At 35.4% G+C, this 13,163-nt stretch overlaps 1 protein-coding gene across 1 annotated transcript; it reads left to right on the top strand.

Moving 5' to 3' along the window:
• The first annotated feature begins 2,255 nt into the window (after positions 1-2,255).
• On the top strand, positions 2,256-12,548 carry cahz (carbonic anhydrase). The gene is made up of 7 exons (XM_088014921.1): positions 2,256-2,412; positions 3,502-3,699; positions 5,884-6,002; positions 8,603-8,695; positions 8,811-8,873; positions 8,989-9,144; positions 10,227-12,548. The coding sequence occupies exons 1-7, from the start codon at positions 2,379-2,381 to the stop codon at positions 10,344-10,346; spliced, it is 783 nt and encodes a 260-aa protein (XP_087871047.1). The 5' UTR covers positions 2,256-2,378; the 3' UTR covers positions 10,347-12,548.
• Positions 12,549-13,163: the final 615 nt, after the last annotated feature.

Genomic DNA, 13,163 nt, shown 5'->3' on the forward strand with positions numbered 1-13,163 from the left:
TATGTAAAAATGCATTTTGACTCAACAAAACTACATTTTGACTATCCGGAATGGTAATTTAAGATATCTGTATTTACATTCTGACTAGTAAGAATAATAATTCAAGATAGCTTCAATTAAATTTTGACTAATCAAAATTCCTTTCAAGATATTTCAAATGACGTCACATGATCTGTCATTTGACGGAACACATATCCATAATTACGATTTAAGATATCTTCAACATAATTATGACTAGTCAAAATTACAATTTTAGATATCTGATTTAAGAATGACATGGAAGCCCCTTTGTGCTGTCCAAACGGTTGCCTGCAGAATTTTATGTTCCCTGCACAAAATTATGAGTAAATGCCACAAATTAGAAAGAGTTCGACAATGTTGAATAAACAAGAAATTCTTTGCAGATATCAGAAGCAGTCTTATAATTTATGAAGTTTTGCTATCTCCGCATTTCCATTTCCAACGAACTGAATGCACTTAAAAACAGCTTTGAAAAGCTAAAATTGCTATAGTCAAACCATTTTCAACATGAAAGTGGCGCATTTTCAAACATCTTTGTTCGTTTTCTCTATTTATCATTGTTTTATTAAACTTTCAAATTGCTATGTAAGTCAGGAACATTTTGACTAGGCAGAATACCAATTCAAGATATCAGTAATGTCATTCTGACTAGTCGGAATGTCAATTTAAGATATCTAAAATAGAAAAGGTGAGTAATTCAAGATATCTCCAATTCATTTAGAGATATCTTAAAAGGAATTTTGACTAGTCAAAATTACAATTCAAAATATCTTTAATTTAATTTTGTCCAGTCATTATTTGCTTTTAAGATATCTATAATTTAATTTTCACTAGTCAAAACTACATATCTCCTATCCAAAAATATATTTAAGATATCTTGAATTATGGAGTCATTAGAGATATCTTTAATTAGAATTATGACTAGTCAAAACCAAAATCGAGATATCTTGAATTTACTTTATGATTAGTCATAATTTAATTGTAGATATCTGAAATGTTTATTTCAGGTAGTCAGTAATTCATTTTAGATATCTTGAATTGAAGTCTCCATACAAGTCAATGGTAAATCTGACGTCATTTCGACTTGTCAGAATATAATTAGAGATATCTCTAATAGTTATTTTGTCTAGTCGAAATATAATTGGAGATATTTTAAATTGCTAAAACGTCTAGTCACAAAACAATTTGAGATATCTGGAATGTAAGGCGGTAAAACCGAATTTATGTTAAAACAGCTTGCCATATAGACTCAAACTGTTTTTTAAGGAGCATTTATCAATAAAAAACAACACAAAATATTATGTGTATTTTTAATAACCTAAGATGGTATAATGTCTTATATCAACGGTTTGTCCCTCCTATCTAATAGTTAAATAAATTATTTTCTGTTTAAAGTTTTAGTCAATACAAGTACCTGATAAAATTGACATTTACATTTGTTGTTAAAATATTAAAGTTTACAGTGTATGATATTTGCAGTTAAATTGATGCATTAAATTCAGCAAGGGGTTTTCTTTTTCTCAGAACTTAAGTTGAACTAAACTTTATGGGTTTTCCTTACTCTGTCTTCCAATTGATGCAACACCATGAGATCTTAATACAAACCCAGTCAAAAGATAAATGCTGTTTTTTCTAGTGTTTGATTTCAAATGGATGATTTCAAATACAACTGAGTAACTTTATTCAAAACTAATTAAAGTAAAAGTAAAAGTTCAGGTTTTGTAAACAACTTGAAAGACAATTAAGACAAATTGTAATTACATCATTAAATTTAAATGTAGCTAATTACATTTAAATTTAATTAAAATTACAATTTTAATTAAAATTAAAAATACCAAAATATACAGTATTTTGGTTCTGTATATGGCAGAACCAAAATACATATTTTTTCACATTCTGAAGTGGTTTGACTTCTGCGTTATCCATACAGGTAGCATATAGGACAGTAAAATATTAATGATTTTGTTTTGGTTTGCACAATGAGCCACTGGCGATTTTCGTTATAGCCCTGGCAAGAATTTAAAACTACTTTTACCCCTGGACAGCGCACACCAGCATGTTGCCATCAACTCTTCAGGGCAATTGGAAGCACCTTCAAAAGTTGAAAGCAGTGCTAAGGGTTTGGATCCTGACCTGTTCGGATCTGGACCACAGTTCGTCTCTGCTTCCCAACACATCTTATCACTCACAGCTTTGCACACTCCGTAGCCAAATAGGAGGGGAGAAATGACGTAACCATGCAAGCCAAGCTCCTCACAGCGAGCATTACCAGGTCCTTTATAAAGCGCCCCAATATTGGTCACCGAGCAGCCTCTGCCTCGGACTGATCATTGCCAGTGCAGCGTTCAGTAGCAGCCATGTCTCACGGATGGGGATACGGACCGAGCGACGGTAAGAACCCTGCAGCCTCCAGCACTGCCAACCGGGAAGTCTCACTCCTTATTACACTGAAAAGAGTGTGACTGGGCTACATTAATAATTACAAAAGAAATGCCAGCAGCCTACTGATGATAAAATAAAAAATAAAAAATAAAAAAAAGAGTGCGTGTTTAATTACACTTTTATAAAATTATAATTATTATTTAAATTACATTTTACTTATTTATGTCTAAACACTGTCAGCTCAAAATTATTAAGTAGAATTGAATTATAGTTTAACATTAAGGTAGACAATATTGAATATTCAAATAAATTCTCCCCAATGGGAGCTTTTGGTTTTAATTGCCGTACATTTCTACTCCAGGAATTGCGCTACACAAACATAATTAAATCAGTAGTTTTTACTTAAAGTTGAAGGGTGTAAAATCTATTCAGCTGTTTTAATCGTTACTTTGTTGCCATTTAAAGTAAGCAATTATCACACTTTTCTGGAGTAATGAGTGTAGCAGGACAGCCTGAGGAGAGCTGCTTTATGGCAACAACTGCGGTTAAAACACATCAGCTTTATGATGCGCTGCTCGGATGTTCCCAACTCTGGACACTGAAGGTCATGATGAGGAGGATCAACTAAAGTGACGGTTGTTCGTTTCAGGCAGTCGGCTTCCTGCCAGCTAAGTTTTCTGAATGCATTGACTTTTACAGTTGGAAAATATGTTAGAAATATCTGAAATATCTTATTGTGTTTATTGAGTTCAGTAAACACAATAAAAGTCATAACTTCTTACTAAATTTTACATTTTATTCTGTTCATATTGATGCTTGCAATAAAATTTGACCTGCATTTGTAGTTCGCTCACAACTTTCTATTTTTTCTAAACTTAATAGAGATGTTGCCTAAGGAATAAATTAGTGATATCTTGATAAATGAACCATTCTGTAACCACATACTGTAAGTATTCATTATGAATGATCACACTGCGTTTGTTTCTATGGGAGCAATGCTGCTTTTCTTCAAGATGTACTGGAACATCAAAATGGTCACAGTAAAAACTTTGTCTTTATATAACGAACTTGAATAGGTCCTCATTTTTACATTTACAGGACCTGACAAGTGGGCAGAAAACTTCCCGCTTGCTAATGGACCCAGACAGTCTCCCATCAACATCGTTACCAAGGAGGCCCAATATGATCCGTCTCTGAAGCGTCTGAAACTCCAGTATGACCCCTCCAATGCCAGGGGCATTCTCAACAATGGACACTCCTTCCAGGTGGACTTTGTGGACGACACAGACAGCTCCAGTAAGCAAAGCTGACCCCTAAGTTTGACACTAAAGCTCTGAAGGACCACTTCATCATTTTATACTCATTCTGAAAATGGTTTTAGTTTTGTTTCAAGTCCTGTGTCACTCAGATGCATTGTTGGTATAACAAACATGACATCCTAAACTCCTAAAACCTGATTTCTGACTTTTATTTTAAATACTTGCAAGATATATTATTACTTTACCTTTGAATTTTATCTCTCCTGTTTGTTTCCTCCACCCATGCTGTATGTACACACAGATAAGCATGTCTGATGATGTAAGTGTTCAGTTATCTCCTAACAGCCCTGTTTCTTTATCTCAAGGTCAACATGCATGTTCAGCCCATCATCGTGACTCTTCAATTTTACTCTGTGCTCCAGTAGTTGTCACAGATAAACAGCTATAATCTGTCATAAAAGCCTTAAAAATTTAATTTTTGAACATGCAGGCAACTTCAAATATCAAATGGTCAATATAAACAGATGAAAAGAAATGTGAAACATACCCAAGAACTTACCCTTAATGTGTAGTTAATTCCATTTATTTCAGTTTAATTATAAAGGACACGCTGTTAGACACAGATGACGCTGGCTCAGATAAAGCTTCTTAAAATTTAAATGGGCTGCACAGTGGCGCAGTTGGTAGCACTGTTGCCTTGCAGCAAGAAGGTCCTGGGTTCAATTCCTGGCCTGGGGTCTTTCTACGTGGAGTTGTTCTCCCTGTGCATGGTGGGTTCTCCGGCACAATCCAAAAACATGACTGTCAGGTTAATTGGTTTCTCTAAATTCTCCCTAGGTGTGTGCATGGTTGTTCATTCTGTCTGTTTCTGTGTTGCCCTGCGACAGACTGGCAACACTCTAAAAAGAAATTAGTTGAACCAACTTAATTGAATTGCTTCAATTGGTAATAAGCAATCCAACTTAATTTATTAAGTTTAACCAATTCAATATATTATAATCATCCAACTAAATTTGTGAATTTTCTTTTTTAACAAATTTATTAAGTATGTTTAAGATGACAAATCTAAGTCAGTCTTACTCAAATAATTTAGTTTACTTCAAATAAAGAAGTAAATTAATAAAGGATATGTTTTGTTCAAAGGGTTTTTGGCTGAGGCAGCCTTTATTTGAGCGTAGTTATTCATGAAAGTGGTCAGTGACAGAGAGGAAGACCTGCAGCTAAGGTCATCAGGTTGGACATCAAACCTGCGAAGGCCGTGTCAAGGACTAAGTCCTCCTTATGTGGATTGTGCTCTGCACCCTGGTTGGTACAGAATCTGTCCCTGGTAAGCTTGAGTCATGGTGTCAGATGTAGGATACAAATATGGTATTGAACTTAATTCTTTCAAGTAAAGTCAAAGTAAAAAAATCCTTTAAGGAAAAGATTTGTAACTTTTAAGTTAGAGTGTATTTAGAGGACACTGTAAAAAGAGTATTAGGCTCAAACTAAGAAGTTATAAAATATTTAGTTTAGAACTACTTAAAAGTTTGAGTTGACATTTTGTAGAATTAAGTCAAAGAGATTTTAAATGTTTATTCGAACAAAATAAATGATTTGAGTAAGAGTGACTTAAATTTGTCATGTTAAACCCCCTTATGAATTAAGCTGCAGAAATTTAGCAAATTGAGATGGAAGGACTTAGTGACTTGAGTTGGTCAGACGTAGGGTACGAAACTGGCATTGAACTCAATTGTTTTAAATAAAGTGAAAAGTTCCTTTAGGTTAAAGATTTGTAAGTTTTGAGTTAATTAAACACAAAAAATAAGTTGTCATAGCAAAAGCAAAAGAATTAACTGAAATTAATGTAAATAAGTCAATAAGATGAACTGCAGCCGAAATACACTTTTTAGACTGAACCTGTCCAGGGTGACCCCGCCTCTCGCCCAAAATGTCTCACCGGAGATAGGCCCCAGCACCCCTCCCAAACCCGCTAGGGACAAGGGTGTAGAAAATGGATGGATGGAAGTGTAAATGTATAATTTCCAATTTTTCATGGTTTATTGTTCAACTATTTCCTCTTACAGCTGATCAACAGTAGCTTACAAAAGTTATAGCTAGCAGGAGCATTTTAGCATGCTATATTAAAAGAGCTTTGTCACTGGCTGATGCAAATAGAAAAATTATTTATTTGTTGTTTTTTTTTCTCTGTCTTAATGAGTCTGTTATTTGTATTTCTCAGCCCTGACTGGAGGTCCCATCTCTGGAACATACCGACTGAAGCAATTTCATTTCCACTGGGGAGGCAGTGATGATAGAGGCTCTGAGCACACTATAAACGGCATCAAGTTTCCTTGTGAGGTAATGAATGAACTGAGGTATGTTTGTATTGTTGAACACATGCATAGAAAAATAATAATGTGAAGATTTGCTATAACCTTAAACTCCTCACATCAAATACAAGGCAGGACTTTGTCCTCTTAGTTTAAAGGCTCAGGTGTTAATATATATATATATATATATATATATATATATATATATATATATATATACCGTATTTTCCGCACTATAAGGCACGCCTAAAAATCTTCAATTTCCTCAAAAGCCGACAGCGCGCCTTATAATCCGGTGCGCCTTATATATGGACCAATATTGAGCCACAACAGGTATAGCAACTACGGTAAGCAGCCGCCGACTTCATTTTCGCCCGTAGAAGAAGAAGCGCGCGGTGCATGCTGGGATAGTTGTCAGAACGCTGGTTTGTTAATAAAGTTTGACTGACCTATCTACCTACAGACCGTCTAGAATCAGGTCGTCTGCTGGTCATTTAGCGTTCTCCACGAACATGCTGTGTGCGAACGGAGAAGGGTGACCATCATCCACCCACGCCCCAGCCCAGTTGAGGAAGGCTCTCCCCGACTGGAGTCGGACTGTTTTGTTGACATTCTCTTTAGTGCAGCTCCACCTAGTGGATGCATAATGTAACTCCAGCCTCTACTGTAATGTCTATTCTATGCGCCTTATATAGACGCAAGGTGCATGATCATGGTGCACCATGATCAAGGTGCACCGCCTTTTCATATATAAGGCGGTGCGCCTTATATATGAAAAAAGTTTTAAAATAGGCCTTTCATTGAAGGTGCACCTTATAATTCAGTGCGCCTTATAGTGCGGAAAATACTATATATATATATATATATATATATATATATATATATATATATATATATATATATATATATATATATATATATATATATATATATATATATATATATATATGAGTGATTCTATAATTACATTTGGCACTTCAAGAAATGACAAAAAAAACTTTTCATTTCTTAAAACGTTTTTTAGGTAGTTTATTGAAAAGGCATTAAACTTTAAAAAAAATCTGTAATTGCCAAACATTAGCTACATATTTTATAATTTTTTCTCAGAAAAAACATATGTTTTGCGGTATGTTATGTCAACTCTGTTACGGACAATATAGACAGTGAGTGAAAAAAACAATAAATTCTAGCAGACTAAAATATTTTTATTCCATTACACCAAGTGTCCTACTACCCCAATACTTTAAATTGAGATGTTTTACTTAAAAATACATTTTAAAAAATCAAAAGATGCTCAACTTTTCACAGAGTTATTCGCATAGGGTCAAACGTTTTTCATTAAAACTCATTGAAAACCATCATTCCTTTAAAAATAAAATTGGTCAGTAACACTAAATCACAGCAGAAGTCAACCAACAATGTATATGGTGCTCTGGACAACAGTTTACCTTTTTACCTTTTTTTTTTTGTGAAAGTATGTCATAAACATGTCAACTCTGTTACCTAACAGAGTTGGTGTTAGTAACAGAATTTACAGCACCATAATCATTTAGAACTGAAAACTCTGTTACCCTGTTTGGTAAACAGAGTTTTACCAAACAGGTAAAACTCTGTTGATGGTAACAGAATTGACAATTTCAAACATTTTTATTAAAAACTCCACTTGTGAGTAGAAATTCTGAAAAACATGACACCACTGAGATAATGGTTTACAAACCATTAAATAAACTTGTCTATGATCAAAGATCTGTGGTATTTTTCTCATGATACTTTGGTAACAAGATTGACGTTGAAAACAATAACCCCTGGTGATTGTGATTTTTAGACTAAAATATTTCCCAGAGAATGGCAAATAGACCTCTGTGTGTTTCAGGTCTTATCAGTAAAAGTAAATGATTTAATTTTATGTAGTTTATATAACCGTAGAAGGCAATTTCACTGTTTTACAGGGACAAAACCATATGGTAATAGAGTTGACAAAAAATTCTCTGACACATATTTTTTCGAAAATAAGGGTATTTTGAATTAATTTAATGTGATGTTGTTATTAAATTGACCACTTAGGCAGTTTAAAAAAAGATAGAAAAAAACAAATTCACCAAAGAAAAATAATAAAACAGGTTTTTGCATCATTTTTCAGGTTAATAAAAAAGACAGTACCCAACTCGGACAACAAGAAGTCTTGGTTTTTCAGCTATATAAAACAATTTTAAATGTTTTTACTTATTAAATATTATGATCCATTAAAATGAGTAATAAATTACTAAAACATTTAAAAATTGAAATATTTCAATATACCAGACCAAAAATAATGACTCTGGACATCAAATGTATCTGCAATTATATATTGCAGATACATTTGTGTGTATATATATATATATATATATATATATATATATATATATATATATATATATGTGTGTGTGTGTGTGTGTGTGGTGTGTGTGTGTGTGTGTGTGTGTGTGTGTGTGTGTGTGTGTGTGTGTGTGTGTGTGTGTGCGTGCATGTACGTGTGTGTGTGGAGTTGTATTGCATGTCGACCCAATATCTTGATGAAGTGAACACAGTTTACTTGACTTTTAAAGGTTCCTGCTACTACAGATATCAGCATACATCTTTTCTTGTTAGCTTCACCTGGTGCACTGGAATACCAAATATCCCAGCTTTGGGGAGGCTGCTGACAAGCCTGATGGACTGGCTGTGGTTGGAATCTTTCTCAAAGTAAGTAATCAGTGCTCTTTGCACCAGCATCCCCAATAGAGATGTGTTGGAGAAAATGTCTACTAATAGCTTTGTATTTGAAAAAAACTACATTAAAGGTGATGTTTTCATTCAGATTGGTGCTGCCAACCCTCGGCTTCAGAAAGTTCTGGATGCTTTGGACTCTATTAAGACAAAGGTACAAACAAAAGCAATCTGAGGTGGAATTGAACTTGTGTTGTTCAAATGTTCTCATACTCATAGCTTTGTTTTTCCGGCTTTACATTTCCATCTCTTCTGTGTGAAACATATAGGGAAAGCAGACAACTTTCTCTAACTTTGATGCAAGAACTCTTCTTCCTGGTTCTCTGGATTATTGGACTTATGATGGATCTTTGACGACCCCACCCCTTTTGGAGAGCGTCACCTGGATTGTCCTCAGGGAGCCTATAAGTGTCAGCCCTGCTCAGGTGGGTAGCTTGGTCCACTTAAAACACTGGAAGGACAGAAAAGCTAAATGAATCAGTTAAGAGTTCAACTGTTTTTTTTTATTTTCAATTTTAAATTATGCTTATTTAGATCCAAAACTGAAACATTGAAGCTCTTTTTTGAGAGGAAAAAAAAAGTTCTCATTCATGTGATGTTCATGTAACATTTATTAGACATCTATATTATGTATGTACTGGCTGACAGGTGGGGAAAAGCATGGTCAACATATAGTTTGTCTCTGTTATATTCTCAGCTGGATGGTACTGGATAAGTATAGTTCACAAGTCAGTGAAATCTACACTGGATTTGCTGGGATTTATTTCAAACTGCACTGTAGCGCAGTTGGTAGCACTGTTGCCTGGCAGCAAGAATTAACCGATAGGTTAATTAGTTTGTCTAAATCCTGCTTAGGTGAGTTGTGTGTGTGTGTGTGTGTGTGTGTGTGTGTGTGTGTGTGTGTGTGTGTGTGTGTGTGTGTGTGTGTGTGTGCATGATTGTCCTGTTTGTCTCTGAGTTGCCCTGCGATGGACTGGCGGGGTTGACTGGTAGGAGTTCATAACTTTATTGATGGGTTGCCAGTTTGATACCCAATCTGTCGTTGTGTCTTTGGGTAAGACACTTCACCCATCTTGCCTGCTGGTGGAGGTCAGAGGGCCGGTGGCTGCATTGCATGGCAGCTTTAATTTTGTCAGACTGCCCAGGGCAGCTGTGGCTGCTATCCAGTAGCTTGTCACCATCAGGGTGTGAATGAAAATCAGTGAATGACTGAAGCACTTTGGGGTCCTGTGGACTTAATAAATCAATTTTTATCATTACGAAATACTCAATCAGTTAAAATAACGTTTTATTAAAATTATATGTTATGGGTTCATCAGCCCAATACATGCAAGGACTTGGTTCTATTAAAATTTCTGAGTACTGGAGACTATTATTCAAAGTAGGTGAATCATGCTGGTAGGGTGAAAATGGTTATTGTTGGAAATTTGTGATATTGTGACATGAAGCAACATATATTGTGTCAAAGGAACTTCATAACTGTTTCTGTGTTCCTGTATTCTATTAGATGGCAAAGTTTCGAAGCCTCCTGTTCACTGGAGAAGGAGAGGCCGCATGCTGCATGGTGGACAACTTCCGTCCTCCACAGCTCCTCAAGGGCCGTCAAGTCCGTGCTTCCTTTAAGTAAATCTTAGTTATACAGCAGGTATGCAAATTATTGAACAAAGACAATTTTTCATAGTAAACATATTTTTGCTATTGACATGGAAACACCTGGTGTTCCCAAAACCAGGTGTTGGTAACAACCCATGTAATCCATACATAGAAAAAATAAAACAAATCAGTTCAGAAATTAAATTATGAGTAATAATATAAAATGAATTGGGCTATTCTAGCAGTTTTATGTTCTGTCTCTGCAGCTGGTTGAGAGCTTCATTGTCTCTGTGTTTGGGATCATTGTCCTGCTGAAATATCCACCCTTTTTCATTCTGGCAGCAGACTTTTCTCTATAATGTCTGTACACTTTCATTTATCATCAATTACATGAATTCTGACAATTATGCACAGAAAAATAGACCCACATATTGATGTTCCCACCTCCAAACTTCACTATCTGCATGGAGCCTAAGTTCATTTTGTCCTTCAAATGTGGTGTTTGTTATGGCATCCAAAGAGTTCAATATTACTCTTATCTGACTAGTCTATGTTCTCCCAGTGTTTTACAGGCTTGTCCAAATGTTGTTCAGCAAACATTAAACAAGCTTAAACTTTCTTCGACTCCAGAAATGGAGTTTTGCGTGTTGAGCGTGCATACAGGCCATGGCTACTGAGTGCATTACTAATTGTTTTCTGAAACAATTGTACTTGCCAACTCAATATCTTTCTGAAGGGCCCAGTGTAGTTCGAACGAAGTCGAACTGTCAATGTACAGTCATGTGGTTTTTGGATTTTCATTTTTGCAAAGACCTATTACGGTCCACAAAATACACTGAGGCGAGCTTCCCTCCCACTGCAGAATACGTCATGATGGTTTTTTGCCATGTGTGTAATTTATAACCGTATAGTAAACATAGCGATCATGGCAGAGAGACAACTATTACAAGTTCAGAAGTTCAGAGGAGGAGGGAATAATATTTGACAGTCTGGAAAATCAATCTTTTTCCATGTCATTAAAAAAACCCAAAAAGACAAATGTTATGCATTGATGAGCCATTCTCCTGCTTCAACTGAGAGAATGGGCAGTGTAATATTTCAGTATACTTCCTCCTCCTCATCAAACAATTTCTTTCTGACTGAAAAAACTGTGCTCTCACTATCTGACCTTCCTTGCACAGATATCAGTCAGATCAGCAGCCGGTGGAAATTGTGTGGTAGTTTCCTAAATGAATAAACACCCATGAAATTCAGACCAATCACACAATCTTCCAGAGAGGGGGCAAAAAGTTCACCAGGGGGTGAACAGCATAAGGAAGAGAACAAAATGATGCGATTTTCTTCATGCAACTGCAATAACGAGAACTGTTTTCAGCAATTTGGCTTCCATAAGCCATCAGTTTGGATTGAACCAGCTGATATTCATTTGCACTCAAAAGGGGCAGAATGTCTTTCTGATCACTGATGGATTTTAACTGGTGTCTTGGCTTTCCATGTCTTTTTCCACTTCCCTTTCTGTGTGTTCAATACTTTTCCCTCTTATTACTACGCATAACTTAATGTCTGAACTTGTTTGTTTTGGTTTCTTCTATATATGGATTACTTAAGTTGTTACAAACACCTGGTCAAAAAGTCATATTTACTATGACAAATTGTGATGTGTTCAATACAGCTGTATTCCAAAGCGTCTTTATACAATAGCTTTCCATTTCATGTTCATTATTTGAACTATTAATACACAAAGACAGCTTTTTAATTTCCTGCTTGTCTCCAGCTACTTGAAACTTAAACCTTTTGCTTCATTTTATCTCTAGAATGTTTTGCCTTTTTTTCCTCTGAGGATGAATAAATGTCATTCTGGTCTAACAACACTTTTGGTAAATCTTATTTGTAAACTCTGAAACATTAGAATATCAAACTAGACATGAATAAACACACCCATGAAATTCATGGGTATGGTTGTTATTTAAAAAATATAATATTTGAAACTTTGACTATCTTTATACTAAGATTTACTGAGGTCTAAAAAATATGACAAAATGAATAACGGAATATTTTGTTAATCTTTAACTTATAATTATATCCTGCCTGTTTGTGAAGTTTGTGGAATTATTTCAGATTTGTTTGGTAATAAAAGCCTGTGTGTGTTTTGTGAAATCTTATCCATGCTCGAGTGTTTTCTAGGATTGTAGTCCACTCATTAAATTGCTAAATAAAAGTTGGTATTGAGAACCTCCTTTGTGAGTTGGTGAGACTTTATATGAGCAGTTATGTCATAATTTGTCAGGATCCGTGTTTTTGTGTGTTTATTTTTGAGTTTTTCCTGTGTAGTCCTGTTCCTGTGAGTCTCGGTCCTGTCCTCCCCGTTGATTGCTCCCCATGTGTGTCTCATTTCCCCTGATTACCCGTGTGTATTTAAACCCACCTGTGTCTGTGTTAGTTGTCGGGTCCTTGTGGTAGTCAGTGTCATTCGTCGTAAGTCGTTTTTTGTAGCCTCGTTTAAGTCGTCACAGTAGAACTGGAAAGTCCTGTGGCGGCATGGCTCTTATTTTGTCAGTCTTTGTTTAGTTGCGGCCGGTGCTGAGTTTTTGTTTCCACTCTGCCGTGTTGCATGTACTTGGACTGTTTAGAGCTAAACTTGATTATTAAAGACGTCAACTTCACTACATCCTGGGTCCTGCGTTCAATCTCACCACCACCACCAACACACTTCATGACATAATTAACCATTTAATTGACTCTATGCCACTTGTATATTATGAGTTGCTTCTTTATTTTAGCACCTAAATGACACAAATTATATTACTAAATGCAAATATGTGTAACCAAATATCCACCAGTAACTATATGA

The sequence above is a fragment of the Poecilia mexicana genome, unplaced genomic scaffold (genome assembly GCF_051168715.1).
Source record: "Poecilia mexicana isolate PSO_F unplaced genomic scaffold, ASM5116871v1 scaffold_17, whole genome shotgun sequence".
NCBI lineage: Eukaryota > Metazoa > Chordata > Actinopteri > Cyprinodontiformes > Poeciliidae > Poecilia > Poecilia mexicana.